Source organism: Octopus bimaculoides, chromosome 1 (genome assembly GCF_046866305.1).
Source record: "Octopus bimaculoides isolate indiv1 chromosome 1, ASM4686630v1, whole genome shotgun sequence".
Taxonomy (NCBI): domain Eukaryota; kingdom Metazoa; phylum Mollusca; class Cephalopoda; order Octopoda; family Octopodidae; genus Octopus; species Octopus bimaculoides.
The window spans coordinates 175199635-175222154 of record NC_142928.1 but is presented as its reverse complement, the minus strand read 5'-3'; the positions used below and the strand labels follow the sequence as shown (position 1 = coordinate 175222154).

General features: G+C 36.7%; 1 protein-coding gene across 2 annotated transcripts; it reads right to left on the bottom strand.

Annotated features, from left to right (window-relative positions):
- Positions 1-322: 322 nt before the first annotated feature.
- LOC106867659 (uncharacterized) lies at positions 323-21531 on the bottom strand. 2 transcript variants are annotated; one of them, XM_014912592.3, is made up of 3 exons: positions 21373-21531; positions 16507-16544; positions 323-1261 (listed from the first exon to the last, which is right to left on the bottom strand). In XM_014912592.3, the coding sequence occupies exons 1-3, from the start codon at positions 21385-21387 to the stop codon at positions 523-525; spliced, it is 792 nt and encodes a 263-aa protein (XP_014768078.1). In that variant the 5' UTR covers positions 21388-21531; the 3' UTR covers positions 323-522. The 2 variants fall into 2 exon arrangements, with proteins under 2 accessions (XP_014768078.1, XP_014768079.1); XM_014912593.3 differs by lacking the exons at positions 16507-16544; positions 21373-21531 and adding an exon at positions 16212-16363.
- Positions 21532-22520: the final 989 nt, after the last annotated feature.

Sequence of the window (22520 nt, the reverse complement as noted above, 5' to 3'; positions counted from 1 at the left end):
ACCAAATGCACTCCCAAGGCTTTGGCCAGCCTAGGGCTATAGCAAGAAGGCACTTCCCCAAAGTACGACACAGTGGTACTGAATCCAAAAGCATGTGGTTGGGAAGCAAACTAATTAACTACACAACCATGCATGTATGTGTGTGTGTGTGTGTGTGTGCATGCAACATATATATAATTACAAACACATACACACCATGCATGCATGTGTGTAGTTTTATCACTTATGGACTGGAAAGACCATAGTTGAAATGAGTACTCAATATGTATGATGAGTGCAGCTTTGAACAACAAGAGTCATGTGAAAATAAACAAAGGTAATATACAGTTCACTTTTTTTATGTCAACATTTTCTTCCAATGTTTATTACATTAGTACATTTTTTTTATGGGGAGTATAGGTGAGTTATTTTTTTTTCTTAAATAATAAATATTTGTCTGTAATGAGTCCATAGGTTTGTGCATACCATCCAAATGTGAGTCACTGGTTTTATGATTTAAGAATTACTTCATCTGTTATGATTTCATAAATTTATGCGTACCATTCGGATAGAAACTAACGTGAATGGAAGTGCCCACAAAAATTCATTCTCTATGTATTTCGCAAGTGCTTTCAAGTGACAAAATTTAAGCAATTTGGCCGTACCAAATCGATCAAATCTGCCAATGTTATCTTTTGGAAAGCTATCGAATAGATAGAAAATTGATGCTTTATGACGAACTATACTCATAGCAAACCCTTGCATTTTTAAGATCACACCATGAATTCTTTGAAAGAATGCACTACTCAATGCATTATACAAAGTCTTCCTTTTTTCAGTACCTTTACAGTCACTCATTATATTCCCATATGTTGGGTTGCTATATACAATTTGAAATGTGCATGAATTATCATATACCATAAATGTTGGTAAATGCCGGATTTCTAATGAATATGCATCATTTATTGCTTGGCGTCTCTTCAGACATTTTTCATGTAATTTACATCCGTTGACCAAAATCCGATCAAGTGTATGTTCATCCCATTCCTCAATATTGCTAAGTATTGTTTGAGTAATCATGCATAAAGCTGTCGTCAGATTTTGATGCCCTGGGAACTTAGCAATATATAGATATTTTGGTATGTTTCCATCATGAAAGCTAGCACCTAGTACATCCTTCTCCTTTGGATAACAAGCATAGTTTCTGGGAAATGCAAGATAAGGTTGTAAATATTCTGTTTCATAGGGTGTTAGAGGAGTTGCTGCTTGCCGAATAATTGGCCTGTTGAAATTGAAAGTGAAATAATTGTTAATAATGAAACAACAGTAGTAAAATTTGTTGTTATTCTTGATCATTGAAATGTTTATTTATGTGTGGTGGTGGTTGACAAAGAGTAGGTAACAAAGATTCATACTGTGTGTTGTGGTCATTGAAAAGGGGTCCTACTGTGATTAGTTTGATAAGCTAGATTGAGTGAGAAAAATGAGTTACTGTGGTGGACATAAATATTTCTCTCGGAAGATTCTTGTAACTTCATGTAAGAGGAACAGAAACATGGATACCTATTAAAGAAAATGATTTTCATGGTCTATTTGACCTATAAATAAAAACAAAAATTTCCTTCACATGTGAATGAGAATACACAAAAGACAAGGGAACAGGAAATTATGCAATGAGCTTTATTAGCTTACAAAAATTTCTGCTGCAACGAGCATTGCAAGCTAATCAATCAATGAAGACATTACATCAATTTGAAGTAGACCACTCTCGGATGCATACGACCATATAGATTTTCAAATTACAGGACACACCATTATAATTTTTTTAGCAAATGTACGTATAAACATATCTATATGTGTGTATATATATATATATATATATATATAGGTACATATATACACACACACACACACATATATATATATACACATAAATATTTAAATTGATGTAATGGTTGCATTGTTCAATTAAATGGAGTTGCATGAAATGATTGTACTGCATTACCTCTGGATAAATTGTTGCTTATTTTGATACATACATATATATACATATATATATATATATATATATATATATATATATATATATATATATATACACACACACACACACACACACACACACATACACACACATATAATATATATATGTATATATTGTAGCAAGTCTTAAATCTTTATCGGCAGTAATATGACGTCATGGTAATGTTGGCCGAATAGGTATAATTATTGGTTTCCCATTGGTTAAAATTACTGCCGATATCTGAATTCTAAGAAGCATATTTCGTGAAAGATTTCTCTTTGACAAAAGTTAGAATTCAAATATGGGCAGTAATTTTAACCAATGGGAAACTAATAATTATACCTATTCTGCCAGCATGACGATGACATCATATTACTGCCAGCAAAGGTTTATTAAGACTTGCTACATAAGCCCTCAACCAGGAAAATTGTTAAAATTTTGCAAAAAAAAGAATATTAGTAATACAAATATATTTCAACCCTTAGTTGGAATTAATATTTTAGCAAGTCAAATATACAAATATACAAATGTATCCACATGTTGAACAAATGAAAATAACTGCGCATCATGGTTTTACAACAATATAGCGTTCATGGAAAATTTATGAAAATGTTCAATATAATTTCCCTGGAAAAAAATTATAAAATCATTTAAAAAAAAAAAAAAATTCCAGGAAATATAAAAATCCAAGAAGAAAATACTGAAACCGAGAAAGTCTTTTGGGAAAATTTACAATTCTACCACTTTTAGTTTTCTTTCCGCTGGTAGGTGATTTTAAAATTGGCTTGTGGATCTTTTCCTCAACCGTAAGTTCGCTGTTTTGGGAATAGTTCCTTTTGGAGTTATTTTGTAATGTGTTGCTTAAATTTTTATTCTCATGACATGAAGACTGGTCGAAATAAGCCTTTTTTTAACTCTGTGTAAACTGACAATTTCCTTTTTACTATGCATATCCAAGGTTATAATTTTATCTTTAGTTGACAAAACTTTAAAAGGTTCAGTGTATTTATAATTCAGTGAATGATGACTGGCATCATTATGTACAAATACAGGAGTCCAAGAATTAATATCAGAAGGGATGAAACTTTTAATATTTTGTAATTTACTTGTAAAAGAAGGAACATCAGAAAGAAATCTTTTGAGTCGGGTTACATAATTGTTAATATTCCTGTTAAAAAAATTGGTTTCTTCAAACATTTGACCAGGTAGAGTTAATGTTGTTCTGTACAGAAGTTCAGCAGGAGAAAATTGCAAACTTTCTTTAACAGCACTCCTGATTCCCAACAATGTCACTGGTAAGGCTTCTAACCAACTGTTAGAATCAGAATAAGTTCTTAATGAAGATTTCAACTGCCTATGAAACCTTTCTATCATGCCATTAGATTGCGGATGTTAGGAAGTAGTATGAATTCCCAACAATTTATTAAACTCTGCGAAGTGTAGACTCAAATTGTCTTCCACGGTCTGTCGTCAGTGTATTTGGTATACCGAATCTCGACATTCAGTTGGTAAATAAAGTTTTTGCTATAGTTACTGCAGATGTGTCTTTGATTGGATAAGCTTCTGGCCATTGCGAAAAATGATCCATACGTTAACAGATTAACTATTACCCTCCACAGGAGGCAATGGTCCGACTATGTCAATATGAATGTGTTGGAATCTGGCATCAGGATTTGCAAAAGTACCTAATAGTGCTTTAATGTGATGATTCAGTTTTGCTTTTTGACACTGCCTACACGACTGAACCCAAGAACGAATATCTTTATTCATACCAAGCCAAACAAATCCACTCGATATTAATTTTAATGAAGCTCCAATACCAAGATGAGATAAGTTATGCAAGGTAGAAAAAACAACTTTTCTATGCTTTTCAGGCGCAAATGGTCTAGAAAATCCTGTAGAAATATCACACTAAATATGTGATTCACAAAAATGAATCGGCAATAATTTGAATTTCAAAGAAGTAGAACTGGAATCTTTATAAAAAGAAAATTCTTTATCAGTAGTTTGATCTTTAGACATTTCTTCTAAATTGTTAGTACTTAATGAACGTAATGCATCAACATTCATTCAAGAAAGTGCTTCAGCTGCAGAATTTTCAACACCCTTGATATACCGTATATCCACAGTAAACTGTGAAATATAATCAAAGTGTCTAATTTCTCTGGGAGAATATTTTTCAGAAGAATTTCTTAGTGCATGTGTCAATGGTTTATGGTCAGTAAATAATGTAAATGACCTACCTTCAAGAAGATGTCTAAAGTACTTAATTGACAAGTAAGCTGCCAACAATTCTCTGCTGAAAAAGCTGTACTTCGTTTCTGGTGCCTTGAATTTTTTGAAAAGAATGATAATGGTTGTCAAGAACCACAATGAAACTGTTATAAAACTCCACCAATTCCAACATTGGCAGCATCAACTACCAATGATAATTTTGCTTCAGGAACTGGATGGTTTAAAAGTGTTGCTTCACAAAGTTTTTCTTTTATGCAATGAAAAGCCTGTAATTCTTTGTGTTTTAAAGTTATAGCTTCATTTTTCTTTTTCCTATTCTTTAATAATTCAGTTAAAGGAAATAAATTTTCTGTGCAATGGGGAATGAATCGTCTGTAAAAATTAATGAGTCCTAAAAATTATCGAAGCTTTCATAAAGAATTTGGTGCTGGAAATTTGTCAATAGCTTCAACGTTGTCTGGCAGTGGGCGAATTCCATCTTTATCAATGAGATGACCTAAAAAAAGATATACTGTGTTCACCAAAAACACACTTTGATAGATTTATCACTATACCATATTTAGTTAGTCTTTCGAAAATTTGATTTAAGAGATTTTCATGAACTTCTTCTGACAGACTAGCAATGAGAATATCATCTATGTAAGCAAATACAAAAGGTAAATCTCTTGTTACTTCGTCGATGAATCTCTGGAAAGTATTTGCTGCATTCTTCAATCCGAAAGGCATACGAAGGAATTCATACAACCCAAATGGAGTTGTAATTGCTGCTTTTGATATTTCACTCTCTTCAACAGGAATTTGATTGTATGCTCTAACTAAATCCATCTTCGAAAAGATATTACAACCACTCAACGAAGCTGCAAAGTCATGGATATGGAGAATTGGATATTTTCCTCTCGTATTTTCGCATTAAGCTGTCTAAAATCTCTGCATGGACGCCCGTCTGTGAGATTTTTCTTTATCAAAACTAAAGGTGTAGACCAGTTACTGCCAGAAGGACGAATTATTCCAAGGTCTAACATGTGACAAAATTCAGCCTTAGCAATCTTTAATTTCTCTGGAGATAGTCTACAAGGTTTGGAAAAACTTAGTAGTCCATGGGTTACAATGTGATGAGTGACTGAATGAACACATTTGGTGTTTGGAGCTAATGCTTTGGTAATTTCAGGGTAATTCTTCAAAATCCTGTGATAACAATTTTCGGAGGATGCCATAAAATATAATGGACTAATTATCGCATTCCTGCATCTCATGCCTTGAACGTTCAATGAAGTAACGGTGTCTATTAATCTTTGTTGCTTTACATCCACCAGTAAATTGTAATATGAAAGGAAATCTGCCCCCAATATAGGATAAGGCAAGTCTGCTGCAATGAAAATCCACTTATATTCTCTTCTTAAATGTAAATCTAGAGTTAAACTAATTTCTCCAAATGTTTGGATGTCAGACTGATTACTGCTTGTAGGATCAAATAAGCAGGCTTAGGTTTCTCTGTTAAAAGTTTAGCAGGCCAAATGGGACGAGCCGCTCTTGTATCAACTAAGAATCTTTGTTTGGAGTTAGAGTCAAATATGAAGAATATGCAACTTTTTATGAAGTTGTCCACAGATTTAGTCATCTGTGGTTGAGAAGTTTCCCGGCCTTTTTTTTTGTTTAGAAAATCAAATGAGCATGGTTTAATACAACGATAAGATTTGTCACCAAATTTTGAATGGTACCAGCAAATAGCATTTCTTCTGGGACTTTATGATTGTCCACGCCATCTTGTACTATTTCTGTTATGAGAACGCTTATCTCTTCCAAGTTGAAGACTTTCAATTTTGTCTGTTAATAATTTTAATTGCTTTTCATAAGTTTCTTTCATCTTCTGTAATTCTGAAGAAATGGATGGTAAAGCATTAACAGACTCTCTAGATGATAATTCTAATATACCATCTACAAAATCTGCTAATTGTTTGAGAGAGTTTTGCTCCTTCACCGCTGAAAGTAGAGTTTGAGTGCTATGAGGCAACTTGCTAAAGAAAATTTCTTTAAGATAAGACTCTTCTATCTGTTGATTTCTGAGAAGTTCTTTCATTCTACGAAGTTGAGTAGGTTTTCTGTCACCTAGTTGTTCGTTATTGAACAACTTCACAAATTCTTTTTGCTTGGAGCTGGAAGTCCTCTTTAGTATCTCTTCCTTTACAGAAGAATACAAAAATGGTTTGGTAGGATCTATTAATGTCTCTAATTCCATTGCTCAGAGGTGGTGGTAAGTTGCTTAACATTATGTTATATTTTTGTGCCTCTTGTTTTTCTGTTTGCTGCAAAACTTGCTTCTAATTGAGCAAACCAGATAATGGTATCTCCCATCCAAGTGGGAGGCAAAACTGTTACAGAAGCTTGCATATATCCTCTATCGAAATAAGACATTTCAAACTCTTTAATATTTTCTTCTATTCAAATGTATTCAAATTTAAGAAGAAAAATTTTCACTTAGTGAAATAATGCTTTCAACAGCAATGAAGTATAAATTTAGTTTGCTAGAAAGTGCAACTAAAACTTTTTGCAACTATTATTGTTTTATTTATTCAGCATTCTTTCTTCCTTCAACCTTCAGTATCAAATATTTCCGTTAATAAAATTTTGTGAAATGAAACTGTCGTCTATTTTCTATATCAAATTTAATATATTTTTCACAAGGGTCACCAATTTATAACAGTTGACTGATCGCCTAGTTTATAATCGGCATGAGTATTAAGAAGAAATGATGAGTGGCAATTTATAATAGTGGAAATTTATCTATAACAATTAGATGATTTTTATCTGTTTATCATGTGTTCGACTTGAAATTATAATAAATATAAATATTTCTTGAGTAGGAATTTACAGTGATAAATTCATCAAACATGAACAAGCAAAAAAAAACACAAAAAAACAACAACGCAAGGATGTGGAATAAGTACAGTGTTATTGGACACTCAGGAAAGGAAAGAAAAGAAAGAGAATTTCACGTTTCGAGTGGAGCTCTTTATCAGAAATATAGGAAAAGTCCAAAGAAAGGAAGACAGAGAAAGAAAATTGCCAACGATGCACACGCGGTCACATATTGAAAATGTATATATATATATATATTGGGTTAGCAACTAAGTTCCTGCCGTTTTTTTAAATTTTGGAATTTATTGAGCAGATATTTTGAGCATCTCTGCAGTGATTCCTGATGGGCCGGGGGCTTTCCCTGTCTTTATACTCTTAATTGCTTTATCTACCAAGGTACTGTCAATTCGGATAGTTGGTCCCTCTGTTGGGTCAGCATTTGGCAGACTCACTTTCTCCCATTCATTCTCTTTAGTTAGCAACCTTTCATAGTAGCGTCTCCAAACCTCTCTCTTTGCAGCCTCGTTTAATGCACGTGAACCATCATCCATGTGGACACATTTCTCTCCTATGACATCACGCTTCTCTCTCACACACTGTCTTGCAACATGAAATACCTCAAGTCTTTGGTTCTCATGGCACAGAACATTGGCAAATTTTTTTCTTATCTGCTTCCCCTCTGGCTAAATAAACATGTCGCTTAGCTTCCCTTTTGGCATTCTGATACAATTCCCTGCTACCACTGTTCTTCCAGTCCTTCCAAGTCGGTTTCTTTTCCCTAATGGTCCTGTCAACAACATTGTTCCACCACCATGTTACCTTGGGTCAAGAGGGGACTTTGCATCATCCACAAATCTGATCAGTGGCCCTCAGCAGGTGGTCCTGTAGAAACCTCCAGTTGTCTTCCACATTATGTGATGCTATATCCCACTCTATTTCGTCAAAAGCTTCGAGTAATACGTCTCTAAATTTCTGTCCATTTGCAGGATCTTTAAGCTTCCAGACCCTTCTCCTCTATGCTGGTCGTCTTCTGAGCATCCATTTAGCCCTGATCCTAAAGTTGCTAACTGCTAGTCTATATTGTGGGGTACATTCTTTGCCTGGGAAGATTTTGTCATTTATAAGCAGCCATCTTTCCCTTCTTTCTGGCAAGGATTTAGTCAATTTGACTACTGTGTCTACCAGATCGGTAGGTGACTAGGTGACTGGCAGGTTTCCTAAAGTTAGTATTGCAAACCATAAGATTATTTGCATCGCAGAACTCCAGCAGCCTGGTTCCCTCCTCATTGTGGGAACCAAAACCATAGCCTCCATGTACACCATGGAAGCCCCCTGCATGTTGTCCAACATGTCCATTGAAGTCACCAACCACAAAGAGAAGGTCCCTGTCATTTGTCAATGAGGTATGCACCCAGTGCAAGCTATGGAACTCTATAAGATGCACCCAGTGCAAGCTATGGAAATCTATAAGATGCACCCAGTGCAAGCTATGGACACATAAGAGGTGTAAATGTGCAGAAAACAACTTCTGCCACATTCCAAGGAGAAAAACTAGACGTAGTTGATAGCTTCCGCTATCTAGGTGACCAAGTTAGTAGTGGGGGAGGGTGCGCTGAAAGTGTAGCTGCTAGAATAAGAATAGCCTGGGCAAAGTTCAGAGAGCTCTTACCTCTGCTGGTGACAAAGGGTCTCTCTCTCAGAGTAAAAGGCAGACTGTATGATGCATGTGTATGAACAGCCATGCTTCATGGCAGTGAAACATGGGCCGTGACTGCTGAGGACATGCGTAGGCTCGCAAGGAATGAAGCCAGTGTGCATACTAGACAGAGTGTAAGTACCTTGAGAGAAAAGTTGAACCTAAGAAGCATTAGTTGTGGTGTGCAAGAGAGATGATTGCGCTGGTATGGTCATGTGGCGAGAATGGATGAGGATAGCTTTGTGAAAAAGTGCCACACCCTAGCAGTTGAGGGAACCTGTGGAAGAAGTAGGCCCAAGAAGACCTGGGCTGAGGTGGTGAGGCATGACTTTTGAACATTGGGCCTCACCGAGGCGATGACTTCAGACCAAGACCTTTGGAAATATGCTGTGCGTGAGAAGACCCGGCAAGCCAAGTGAGACCTAAATCCAAGGCCTCTGCCAGGGGTGTAGCCAGCCCACTTATGCGTACCTTTCTTTCATTGGACACTAAACTTCGCTTGCGAAGACTTGTTGAGGGAAGTGAAATCGAAATCGAACTAAATTCGACGACTGGTACCCATGCCAACGTCATCTCTTTCATTGGACATGAAACTCGGCTTGCAAAATCGTGATGGCACCTGTGCCCAGTGTCGCCTTCCTGGCACTTGTGCCGGTAGCACATCTAAAGACATTCGAGCGAGATCGTTGCCAGTGCCGCTGGACTGGCTCCTGTGCAGGTGGCACGTAAAATACACCATTTTGAGCATGGCCGTTGCCAGTACTGCCTGACTGGCCTTCTTGCCGGTGGCATGTAAAAGCACCCACTACACTCTCTGAGTGGTTGGCGTTAGGAAGGGCATTTAGCTGTAGAAACTCTGCCAAATCAGATTGGAGCCTGGTGTAGCCATCTGGTTCACCAGTCCTCAGTCAAATCGTCCAAACCATGCTAGCATGGAAAGCGGACGTTAAACGATGATGATGATGATGATGATGAGGTCAGGGGCAAGTCCTCCAAAGACCAATGGAAACCTGCTACTTGCAACCATGTAATCCAGTACTGTCATCTCATGAATCTAAGCTAATTGTTGAAATATGATCTACAAAAGAAAAAGTACTGACGTGGAAACTAGTGCAGCATAATCTATCTCAGTTGTGGTTGTTAGGCATCTAAGTCTTGGTCAGTGACTGGTCTACAAACAGTGTTTAAAAAAAACCCACTACCTTAAAGATGAATGAAATGAATAATAATAATGGTTTCTAATTTTGGCACAAGGCTAGCAAATGTGAGAGTGAAGAAGTCAACTATATCAGCCTCGGTGCTCAACTGGTTCTGTTTCATTGACTCTGAAAAGATGAAAGGCGAAGTGGACCTTGGTGACATTTGAACTGAGAATTCAAAGATAGATGAAATATCATGAAGCATATTGTTTGACATGTTAATAATTTGGCTGACTTGCTGCCTTATGATTTCAAATTTTGACACTAGGCCAGTAATTTTAGGGGATTACATCAACCCAAGGGTTCAACTGATTATTTTATTGACCCTGAAGAGATGAAAGGCAAAGTCAGCCTTAGCTAGATTTGAACTCAAAATATAAAGAGCCAGAAAAAATGCTGCTAAACATTTTGACCAACACACAAATGCCGGTTTGCCATCTTAATAATGATAATTCTTTCTACTATAGGTACAAGGCCTGAAATTTGGTGGCAGAGGCTAGTCGATTACATCAACCCCAATGCTCAACTGGTAATTATTTTTTGACCCTGAAAGGATGAAATGCAAAATTGATCTTGGAATTTGAACTCAAAATATAAATATGGATGACATGCACCAGTCCTCAGTCAAATCGTCCAACCCATGCTAGCATGGAAAGCGGACGTTAAACGATGATGATGATGATTAAGTATTTTATCCAGCATGCTGGTGATTCTGCCAGCTCACTGCCTTAATAATAATAATAACAATAAAAATAATGATTTCAAACTTTGGCACCCAACTAGTAATTGGCGGGGAGGTTAGTTGATTACATCAACCTCAGAGCTCATCTGGTATTTATTTTATCAACCTGCAAAGATGAACACAGCAGATTTGAGTCCAAAAAAAAGGTGGCAGAAAAACAGCTGTTTTGACCAATTTAGCATCCAAAAGGATGAAAAATAAAATCGACTTTGGCAGGGTTTGAAAGTTAAGAACCAGAACAAATACTGTGAAGCATTTTATCTGATGTACCTCCTCACTGAAGACTTCTTTAAGGAATTTGGATTCCCCTGTTGCTGCTGCAGTCAACATACACCAAGCAAATTTTCTAGAAGGATTAGAAACTTTGAATGTTTCTAATTCACTCATCTAGCAGTAATAAGTAGTTGGTACAATAATTCTATGTGTAAGTGAATGAAACAAACAGCAAAAATAGACCTCAAGTTAAGAGAAGGGTGATTTTTATTTGGACACCCTGCAGGATGAAAAAAGGGCCTTGTCAAAAAAGATGTCATTAAACTAACCCTTACTTCAACAATGCCATCTCTCAGAGTGGTTAAGAGAAAAAAGTTTCTACTTAGAGTCTACCATGCAGCAATCAGTAACAAATATTACTAACAAATGAAATACAAAACAGAAATTGAATCAAGAATATTGTGAGGTATATAACCCCATCTTTAATACATCCATAGTTAACTTAATACCAAGATCTTTTTTCCATCTTCAAAAACTCTCTCACCAACAGCATAGATACTACATAATTTATAATGAAAGCACTATAAAATCTTACCCCCACTTCAACCTAATTTTGCATAAATCCTAACATTCCATTACTTACAAAAGCTCAAATCCATCAATTATGGTAGCATATACAGGAATGCCAATTGCAACAGCATTAGGCTTAGAAACTGCCCTTTGAGCTACAAAAGTCTTGATAATACTGTATTACCAAATTAATTTGACATGCACACTCATACATATACATGTTTCACTTCTACGACTTTTAAACTATGCTACAATAACCACAATCATACATTTAGAAACCTGTATAGAACAAATGAAATAATACTCTAGAAAATTCTTTTGAAAGTTATGTGAGAAATCTACTAATTATACACATAAATGGTAATAATATCAAAGTTTAAGTACTATACAATTTATGCTCAGTGAAAATCTTAGTCTTTCCCATTTGCTCAAGGCAATCTACTAAATAAACATAATGCAGTATTTCTTTGTATAAATGCAGGGCCTCAAAATCCTGCCACCACTACCAACCCAGACATTTGCCTAGATAACAAAAAAGTCATCCCATAATTTTTACTCAGGTCATCAGAATTATTTAAGTACCACACCATTTCCACCGGGATCTATATTTGCTGTAATTCAGTTCTTCACACCGAACACTTTCATACCATATTCTTTACATTCAAAACTTCAACTTTTATCATATCCTCATACTTTATTTAGTTAATTTTTACTGTCAGTGCATTTTTCATCTATACACACACATACTTCATCAAGTGGTTGTGACCAAGATGCATTTCACAATCCCACACAAGTTATCTCTCTCCTCAATCAGTTTGGTTGGTTCTCAGTTTCATGTTGTGTATGTCAGCCAATATAATTAAGGTTTCAGCCAAACCAGTGATGTGGTGATGGAATGACATGGTGGATTGAGCTGTAAAAGTTAAGGTACAGGTTTGGAAAGTCTGGGTGGCAGTGATAGTAAAGAGCATTATCAAGTAGCTAGAAGGGTAGCTAGGTGTCTGATATGCTTAGCTAGCAGAAAGGGAGAGATTTGCATATGTTCTACATGAGAATCAGAGGTGTTCAGAATTACAAGACAGTGTTAGAGAGAATCAAAATGTTATTGGGGAACAGTGTATTGGAAATGAAAGAAGTATTTGCCATTTCTGCTGCTGCTGAGAAAGAGGCATGGAAGTGCAATTATGAGAGGTTGTTGAATGAGAAGACTGCACAGGTAAAGAGGGGCTATTTCATGCTGACCCTACAGAGGGACTAGCAGTTCCAGTTGATAGCAGTATGGTAGATAAAGCAATTGAGGTGCCATGAGAAAATGCACCCAATATGCTCTACAAAATGGTTAGGGATAGGAAGGGTACTCAGTGGTAGAAACTAAGCCAACTGATGTATGAACACCAATTTATAGGAGCAGTGGCTCCTAATGAGGTGATGCTGATTGTCCAACCCATCCTAGAATAGAAACTAATAATGAGGATGATACACAGATATAAAATCATTTTACATGTTTTCCATGTAGGTATGGGTTGAATGTATTGCTACAATCAGAGCCAACGGATATTCAAAGGTACTGTTCACCTGGTCAGGTCAGATAACTGCATCTTGGTCATGTTTCATTTTTGGTTTCTAAAGCTGGATGTCTTTCCTAACACCGACCATTTTACAGAGCTACAGGCATGAATGGTTGTAATAAGTGATAAAAGAGATATGTGAAAGAAGGGACAGGAGTATATACGTCGTCGTCGTTTAACGTCCGCTTTCCATGCTAGCATGGGTTGGACGATTTGACTGAGGACTGGTGAAACCAGATGGCTACACCAGGCTCCAATCTGATTTGGCAGAGTTTCTACAGCTGGATGCCTTTCCTAACGCCAACCACTTAGAGAGTGTAGTGGGTGCTTTTACGTGTCACCCGCACGAAGGCCAGTCAGGCGGTACTGGCAACGGCCACGCTCAAAATGGTGCATTTCATGTGCCACCCGCACAAAAAAAAACAAAAAAAAAACATGAGCTAGTCATGGGGAACCAGCAACGATCTCGCTCGAAAATCCTACAACGGCCCCGCACAAGAGCCAGTCTAGTGGCACTGGCAACGGTCTCGCTCGAAAAATTTCTTGTGTCACCCACACAAGAGCCAGTCCAGGGGCACTGGCAACGATCTCACTCGAAAGATTTCATGTGTCGCCCGCACATGAGCCAGTCTAGGGGCACCGGCAACGATCCCACTCGAAGGTCCATATACATGCTGCGGGCACAGGTGCCATCACGATTTCGATTGCCCCAATAAGTCTTCGCAAGCTGAGTTCTGTGTCCAATGAAGGAGACGGCATTGGCATGGGTGCCAGTCGTCGAATTTAACTCGATTTCGATTTCACTTGCCTCAACAGGTCTTCGCAAGTGGGGTTTAGTTTCCAATTTAACTCGATTTCGATTTCACTTGCCTCCACAGGTCTTCGCAAGTGGAGTTTAGTGTCCAACTTAACTCGAATTTCTATTTCACTTGCCTCAACAGGTCTTCGCAAGTGGGGTTTAGTGTCCAATGAAGGAAGGTACGCGTAAGTGGACTGGCTGAGGCCATAGATTTAGGTCTCACTTGGCTTGCCGGGTCTTCTCACGCACAGCATATTTCCAAAGGTCTCGGTCAGAAGTCATCGCCTCAGTGAGGCCAAATGTACGAAGGTCGTGCCTCACCACCTCATCCTGGGCCTACCTCTTCCACAGGTTCCCTCAACTGCTAGGGTGTGGCACTTTTTCACACAGCTATCCTCATCCATTCTCGCTACATGACCATACCAGCGCAATCATCTCTCTTGCACACCATAACTGATGCTTCGTAAGTTCAACTTTTCTCTCAAGGTACTGATACTCTGTCTAGTATGCACACTGACATTACACATCCATCGGAGCATACTGGCTTCATTCCTTGCGAGCCTACGCATGTCCTCAGCAGTCACGGCCCATGTTTCACTGCCATGAAGCATGGCTGTTCGTACACATGCGTCATACAATCTGCCTTTTACTCTGAGAGAGAGACCCTTTGTCGCCAGCAGAGGTAAGAGCTCTCTGAACTTTGCCCAGGTTATTCTAATTCTAGCAGCTATGCTTTCAGCGCACCCACCTCCACTGCTAATTTGGTCCCCAAGATAGCGGAAGCTATCAACCACTTCTAGTTTTTCTCCCTGGAATGTGGCAGAAGTTGTTTTCTGCACATTCACAGTATTTATAGCTCCAGAACATCTGCTGCATACAAAAACTAACTTCCTAGTTAACCTTCCTTTGATATTGCTGCACCTCTTATGTGTCCATAGCTTGCACTGGGTGCATCTTATAGAGTTACTACCCACTCCTTTTCTATAGATCGAGCAGGGCCATCTACCCGAAGGGGTTTGTGTTTTGTCTGCCTTCCTACTTATGAGGACTTTGGTTTTAGCTAGGTTGACTCTAAGGCCCTTCGATTCTAGTCCTTGCTTCCACACCTGAAACTTCTCCTCTAATTGTGGTAGTGACTCAGCAATTAGTGCAAGGTCATCAGCGTAGAGGAGCTCCTGACTTGAATTCCTCTGTTATAGCCTGGAGGACTATGATAAATAGGAGGGGGCTGAGGACAGAACCTTGGTGGACCCCTACCTCCACCCGGAATTCTTCACTGTACTCTTTGCCAACCCTCACCTTACTGACAGCGTTTCTGTACGTGGCTCGCACAGCTCTCACTAACCATTCTTCTATCCCTAGTTTCCTCATTGACCACCAGATAAGAGATCGGGGGACCCTGCCAAACGCTTTCTCCATATCAACGAAAGCCAGGAACAGAGGTTTATCCTTGGCTAGGTATTTCTCCTGAAGCTGTCTTACCAGAAATATAGCATCAGTGGTGCTTTTCCCAGGCACGAACCCAAACTGCATCTCATCTAAACTGACTCGCTCCCTAACCAGTTGAGCTATGACCCTCTCCGTGACTTTCATTACCTGATCTAAAAGCTTGATACCTGTCTCAGTATTCTGAAATAGGCAAATATATCCAAGGCAACATGTCCAAGATGGTACAACAATGAAAGAAAGCAATGTCTCCCAGGAGATAGATTGATGGTAGAGAAAGAGAGTAAGTGGCAGACAGAGTGAAATAGGGTGATGACTGGCAGTACAGGAGGTTGGGGTTTGAAGGTAAAATATTCTGTACCTAATAAGTGCAATGTGGTCTTGAGATGGGTCAGAGAGGTTAAGTAATGAGGGTGATGATGGTAGTGGGGTAGAAAGTATGTGACTCTTTTACCTATGAACAGCACAAATGACAGAGAAGTGAGTGCAAGAGATAAAAGTGACAAGAAAGTGTAAAATGGAGAGATGAGAAGGTATCAGTGAGTGGGAGAGGTAGTAGTAGTAGACTTGATAACATATACACATGCATATATAGATGTAAATACATGCACACACAGAACTATACATATATATATATATATATATATATATATATATATATATATATATATATATATATTCAGGCACATTCTCAAACATACATATGCATACATATAAATTACAATATCCCAGTCTATATCACAACCACCATTTTTGTGACTTTCAATCTATTGTATTTGTACTGCTGGTTGGGTTTTCCATATTAAATTCTTCTCCAATACTATGAATCCCTGGTCAACACAATCCTTTGTATGTGAAATGCAAATTCTTGAGATCAGTCCTCACCTCTTCATCCTAAGTCTTTCTTGATCTCTCTTTCCCAAAGGCTCCATTCACTTTAAGCATGCAGCACTTCTTTATACAATTGGCATCCTCCATACACATGTCCATACCAGTGCAATCATCTCTCTTTTAATTAGTTTTTCTCTCAGCTCTTTAATACTCTGTCATTCATGCATGCTAACATACTTTCGTGTATGTGTGATAAATAGACACATAAACCTTATAAAGCTATCAGATTCTATACAACTCTTTATATTTGGCTCTGTTAATTTTGATATTTGTATGGATCTCAACTCACCATAGATTTAAGACATCAGAACTAATTCCCAAATTCATCTGGAAAAGAATATAAAATTAATTAATTTTATCAACTGCTTACCAATATTACTAGAAATGTGCTATTAAACATAACTGTGTAAAATGACCTGACAATTTTAACACCCTTAAAGTTTATGGGGCTTGGGGAAATGCCTTTATTGACAGGTAATATTAGCACAATCAATAAGGATATTTCAAGTAAGAATCAAAACTAGGTTCCATATTTTATTTACCAGTAATTTTGCTGAGGAATTACTTTGTGTATTAGTGGAGGCACGGTTTTGGACTTATGATTGTAAGATTGTAGTTTTGATTCCTGGACCAGGTAATGTATTGTGTTCTTGAGAAAAACACTTCATTTCACGTTGCTCCAGTCCACTCAGCTGGCAAAAATGAGTTATCCTGCAAAGGACCGGTGTCCCTCCAGGTAGGGAATTTATACACCATGGAAACCAGGAAACCAGCCCTCACGAATCAGCGTGACTTGAGAAGGTAACCGTTACCTTTTTTTTTACCTTTACTTTGTGTATTCCAATTTTAGAATTACATAGCATCTGTGAGTGTTGTAAGGAGTTATTAAGACTTGGAGACAAGGAAGGCCGTTTAGTTGTAAAACAGTCATAGATAAACCATCCAACCCATGTCAGGATAGAAAATTGGACATTAAAATGCTGCCACACATGGTAAATTACAATGAAATCACATCTAGATGTACAAGTTGGTTTCTTACCTTTGCACAAAGCTAATGTTTTAATAATATTGCATTATTTTACTGACCTCAGAGTCACATAGGATAAAGTCCCAAAGGGTCTTAAATAAAGAAACTAGAAGGATGATAGTGCCTTACTGTAATGTCTCAGCTATCACTGTCTCTCTAATAAGGTGTCATATTTATCTTTTTAAGGTAAGTATAATTCCTTAGATTTATAAGGAGAAGAAAACTGATTAATGCTCATGTCTGCTCTAATATTATTCTACAACTAAACTTTAGATATGTCTGAAGTATGGGAATATATTTTCAATATATAAGAATACTTTCATACAAGGATTTATCTGGTTATCATGCTATATAGTATCCTATGTAATTCACGATACAATATTTGTTTCTCTAAAACAACTACAGAATATTTTTCACTAAAGAAAGTGACATAGTTAATTGCATTCGTTTTAGAATATTACTGGTACCATTTTGTAGTTTCTTGAGTGATGAAAGGACAGTCAACTCTGGAAGGGTTTTAAAAGTCAAGAACTAAGGTTCAGATTGAATACTTGCAAGTAATATAATAAAATGCTGTGAAGGCATGTGGCTTAGTGGTTAGGGTATTCAGCTTGACCCTGGGAGACAAATTCTCAACGCACAATACCACATTTCTGAGAGTGACACTCATGGCAAGTCTTCCAGGGACATTCTTCTGCTTTTGAAGCACCCATGCCATTCGAAACAATGCCTGCACAAACCCATATGACCAACAATATGAGCAATGTCATTGATTGTCTTCTGATGATCCTCATGCACAAGCTGATGAATTTTCTCCACATTTCCAGAGGTGATGCTTATGGCAAGTCTTCTAGATCACTCATCATCTTCCAGGGATGCTCTTCCACTTTGAAAGCACCTGTGCAACTTGAAACATTGCATATGATCCATCGCCTCATCACTGTAAGCTTGCCAAAGCATGCTCAATGACTCTAGCACACTTCCCAAGTTTAATGCAAAATTTCACATTAGCTCTTTGTTCCTGTTCATGACAAAAATCACAGACTACAGCGTTCATGTGATCACAAAAACACAAATTTCACAACTTGCAAAGTAAACAGTGATGTCACTCAGCACATTTCCTCATGAAGGTCACTGCAAGTTCTCACTGCACATGCAACCGTGTGCTGCCATCTGTTGGCGTGCTACAGAATTAGTCTGGAAACATTTTGATACTCGTAATTCAATCAATTATAATTTAAAGTAAATTAGGCAAAGTATTTCAAAGGTGAAGAATTGGCATCCATTACATATATTTTGTATCTACTTTCTTTTATTATCTTTTTGATCTCCATCTAACCCACATCCAGACACACATACAGATCATATATATATATATATATATATATATATATATATATATATATAAATTGAAGTATACAGTATTATATATCCATTATGGCCGATTAGAGATGGCAGTTATAACTGTCATATCTGAAGAGCACAGACTATTACCTAATACTCCATTGAACTCCTGGTGCGAAACCGGTTAGTAAGATCAACTGCTATGGATATGTAATACTGTACACTTCGATTATTATGCCCACTCTACTGACAAATATATTAGTGCATTTTTTCCTGACTTATGGATTCTTAGATGGCTATATCATCATTTAATGTTCAGCAAGAGAGAGAGAGAGAGAGAGAGAGAGCTAGGTAATGTTTATTCCTCTTGATCTTGATTCCAATTTAGTTTTTAATTTCTAACTTGTTGGGCCGATGCAGTTTAGCCAGTGCCTTAGTAGATAACAGTACAAAATCTTGGTGGGCCTTTGGAATTAGTAGAAATGGTTCTAATTTAGATTGTATCCAAAGTTGGGGAAATTAGAAACAATCTTTAGAAGTGGATATATCAACGGAAAGCTACAGCTTGTCAAATCATTTCAGATAGCTGACCAAAGTGTCATGGATATACTGCTGTTATCTAGGCTATACCGATTTCTTTCTTTTTTTTCTTCTTTTAGCAAAGACTTTGTCATGAATAGCATCATGTAGCACAATGGGGTGGCACAGCTGGTTGCTATAGCAAACTATAGAACTAAAGAATTACTAAAGAGAAGGATACTATTAATACTAAATTTATACCAGTCCAGCAACTTCTTGCACTATTGTTGAAACACTCAAATCAGTTATTAAAAAAAAAAAAGAAGAAAAACGTGCAATACATATTTAAATATTCTTTTATTTTGGCATGTGAAAAGAATATGCAGAAAATCTATATATCAAGTCAATTTGAATGATTAGTTGATGTGTCTATGACAGGAAATCATTAATGTTATTAATCATCATAGTACAAAATTTCAACCTATTTGTTTGGAGTACTCCTAACACAAGTATTGTACAATGTTGGGAGACTTTTTGACCTTGCAACACATTGTGCATTCTTTCTTGTAAATGAAAATTCAATCTCACTTAAGAAAACCCACAAAGTAATTGTCAGTTTTCATTTCAACAATAAATAGAAGAACCAAGATGCATTCTTTAGTCACTTGCCCACTGTCACTCTTCATTTTATTATAACCTTCTTTAAATCATAGGAATAATAACTTATTGTTAAAATACTAGTTTGATTTGTATTATTGTTTATCACTATGAAAGACTTACAAAAGCAGTGAGCTGGCTGAATAGTTAGAGCACTGGAAAAAACTGCTTTCCAGCATTTGTTCTCTTTACATTCTATGCTCAAATCCCACCAGGGTCAACTTTACCTTTCATCCCTCCCATGTTTACTTTCCCTTTCATCCCTCCCATGTTTACTTTCCCTTTCATCCCTCCCATGTTTACTTTCCCTTTCATCCCTCCCATGTTTACTTTCCCTTTCATCCCTCCCATGTTTACTTTCCCTTTCATCCCTCCCATGTTTACTTTCCCTTTCATCCTTCCCATGTTTACTTTCCCTTTCATCCCTTCAGTGCCATCCATTCTTCCAGCATCAACTTTGTGTCAATAAAATAAAGTACTAGTCAAGTACTGGCGTTGATGGGATTGACTAATCCCTTCCCCTCAAAATTGTTGGTCATTAACGTCATACCAATTATTGCTGAAGTTATAATTGAAGTTTAAAATTCACAAGGCTGAATAAAAAGCCACAGTATGGTGATATGTAATGGTCTTTGTCAAATATCAATATATAGGTTTTTAACAAAAACGACAAAATCATAGTAATATAAGGAGTTACAGAGTAGGCGTTATGTATAAAGTATGGTGTGATGAAATTGAGCTTCCATCATATCATAGGTATGAATATTCTATTGCTATAACACTATAAGGTCTAAATGACACATCTATTCAGTACTAATATTAAATTTTATGAAATTTTGTGGAGTTTGCCAGCAATCTTATGAAATGACAATGTTCTAAAAGATGTATATGTTTATATACTATATATGAAAATAAAACAGTTGTAGAATTTTTAGGAAATAAGGTCACAGATAAATAGTTTATTTTTGAATATTAAGAACAGAAGAAACTGCTATCACTAACATTTCCTAAATTACACACTTCAGTAAGAAATTTGAAATGAAATTTGCTACATTGTCCTGTCTGAGTGTCTTTAATCTACAGCGTGTCCACAAAGTCTGGGTACCTGGAGTAAATAAAATCATAACATAAACAATTAAATATAAGAAATAATAATTTCTTAAAGTATGTGTTACTCCTCATGTACCCAGACTTTGTGGACACCCTGTAGTTTAAGAACACAATACATAGAAGTTTTTCCGTTGAACTTTGTGGTGTGCGACCAGTTGAAGCGCTTGGTGCTACATTCTCTCTCTCTCTCTCTCTCCCACAAACGGTTTTAATACAATTTTAGTAGAAAGATTTGGAAGAAGTGGAATAAAGTTCTCCGGTAATTTTCTTTCATGCAAATAAATGTTTATGCTAATTTAAGAATTTGTCAGCAAAATCTTATGAAATGACAATGTTCTAAAAGATGTACATTTTAGATGGAAATAAAATTTATAATAAGCATCATATCTATTCAAGTTATAGACATTCATCAAGGAACTTGTAATAAAAAAAAGCCTAACATTAAAAATTAAAGCTGTTTATTACAATGTACTTGTCTTGAAAACGCAGAATTCCTACCTTGTTGAACGGCATGTTTCACTTTTAGTTAGATAAACTTAAAATATAGAAGGTTCTCGAAGAACGAGAAGAATTTGATTTTAAAAATTTAAAGATTATTTGGATAAAACTGGGGATAATAATGATCAGAAAATAAATTTTCTTTTCGTAAAACTCCAAATTTCCGAAATGATAAAGTCCCCTACTGTCTTCGAGTCGGTGGAGTCCGTTACCTTGAAATGTTGTTTCTATTTAACGTCACAATGACCTCATAAACCAACCAATTTACGTTTCAAGTCCAATTAACTTCAAATAGAGAGAAAGAAAGAAAAACAGTTTCTAGCAATTGCTTCTGTTTTTCTTTTCGTTCACTCTACCATCACCACGACCTCTCTTTTATTGTCAATAATACTTTTTACACGGCAATTGATTACTACGAAATTACTCGTCTTACGATGCAGACTATACCCGAACTAAATTTGCAGTGAAGAGGAGTATGATATAAGGAAACTAGTTGTAATTCCTGCCGGTAATTAGTAAGTATAAACTGTCCAAAAGTTTAATAAATAAGTTTGTAGTTTCTGTAATTTCATGGTCTTGAGTTCAAATACAGATTGAAGTCATTTATGCATTTCGTTTCTCAAAGGGATGAACTCAATCAACTATAACTTCACCTCACCACCTTTGTTTAAAAAAAAAGGGGGGGGGGGAAATAACACAAATTACTATTAAATAACGGACGTTAGTAAGAAATAGCATCAACTACACATCAAGTTGTATAGTTGCAGTGAATATTTACGACGTGTCAATTTATCTAACAATTTCTGTTATCCAAAAATGCAGGACTAGATATAAAAAAAAAAATTAAAAAAGCACGCCAATTCAGTTCAACTAAATCATCTTAAAGACCATATTGATGAGTTTTTCTAGTTCAAGAAAATTAGGGAAATATTTTATCAAGTATTCCATAGCAATCTACATTTGATGAACTGTAAAGAGTCACAGCTGGTAACATGCTTTGCAACGTAGGTGGCAGATGAAACGATAATGTGTTTGTTCGATATGCTAGAAATAGCAACCAACTTTTCCTCAAACTACATCCACCTACTTAAAATGAGAGACGTATGGTTAATGTAGCTCTAAACGCACAATGTTTGAATGACAAACGG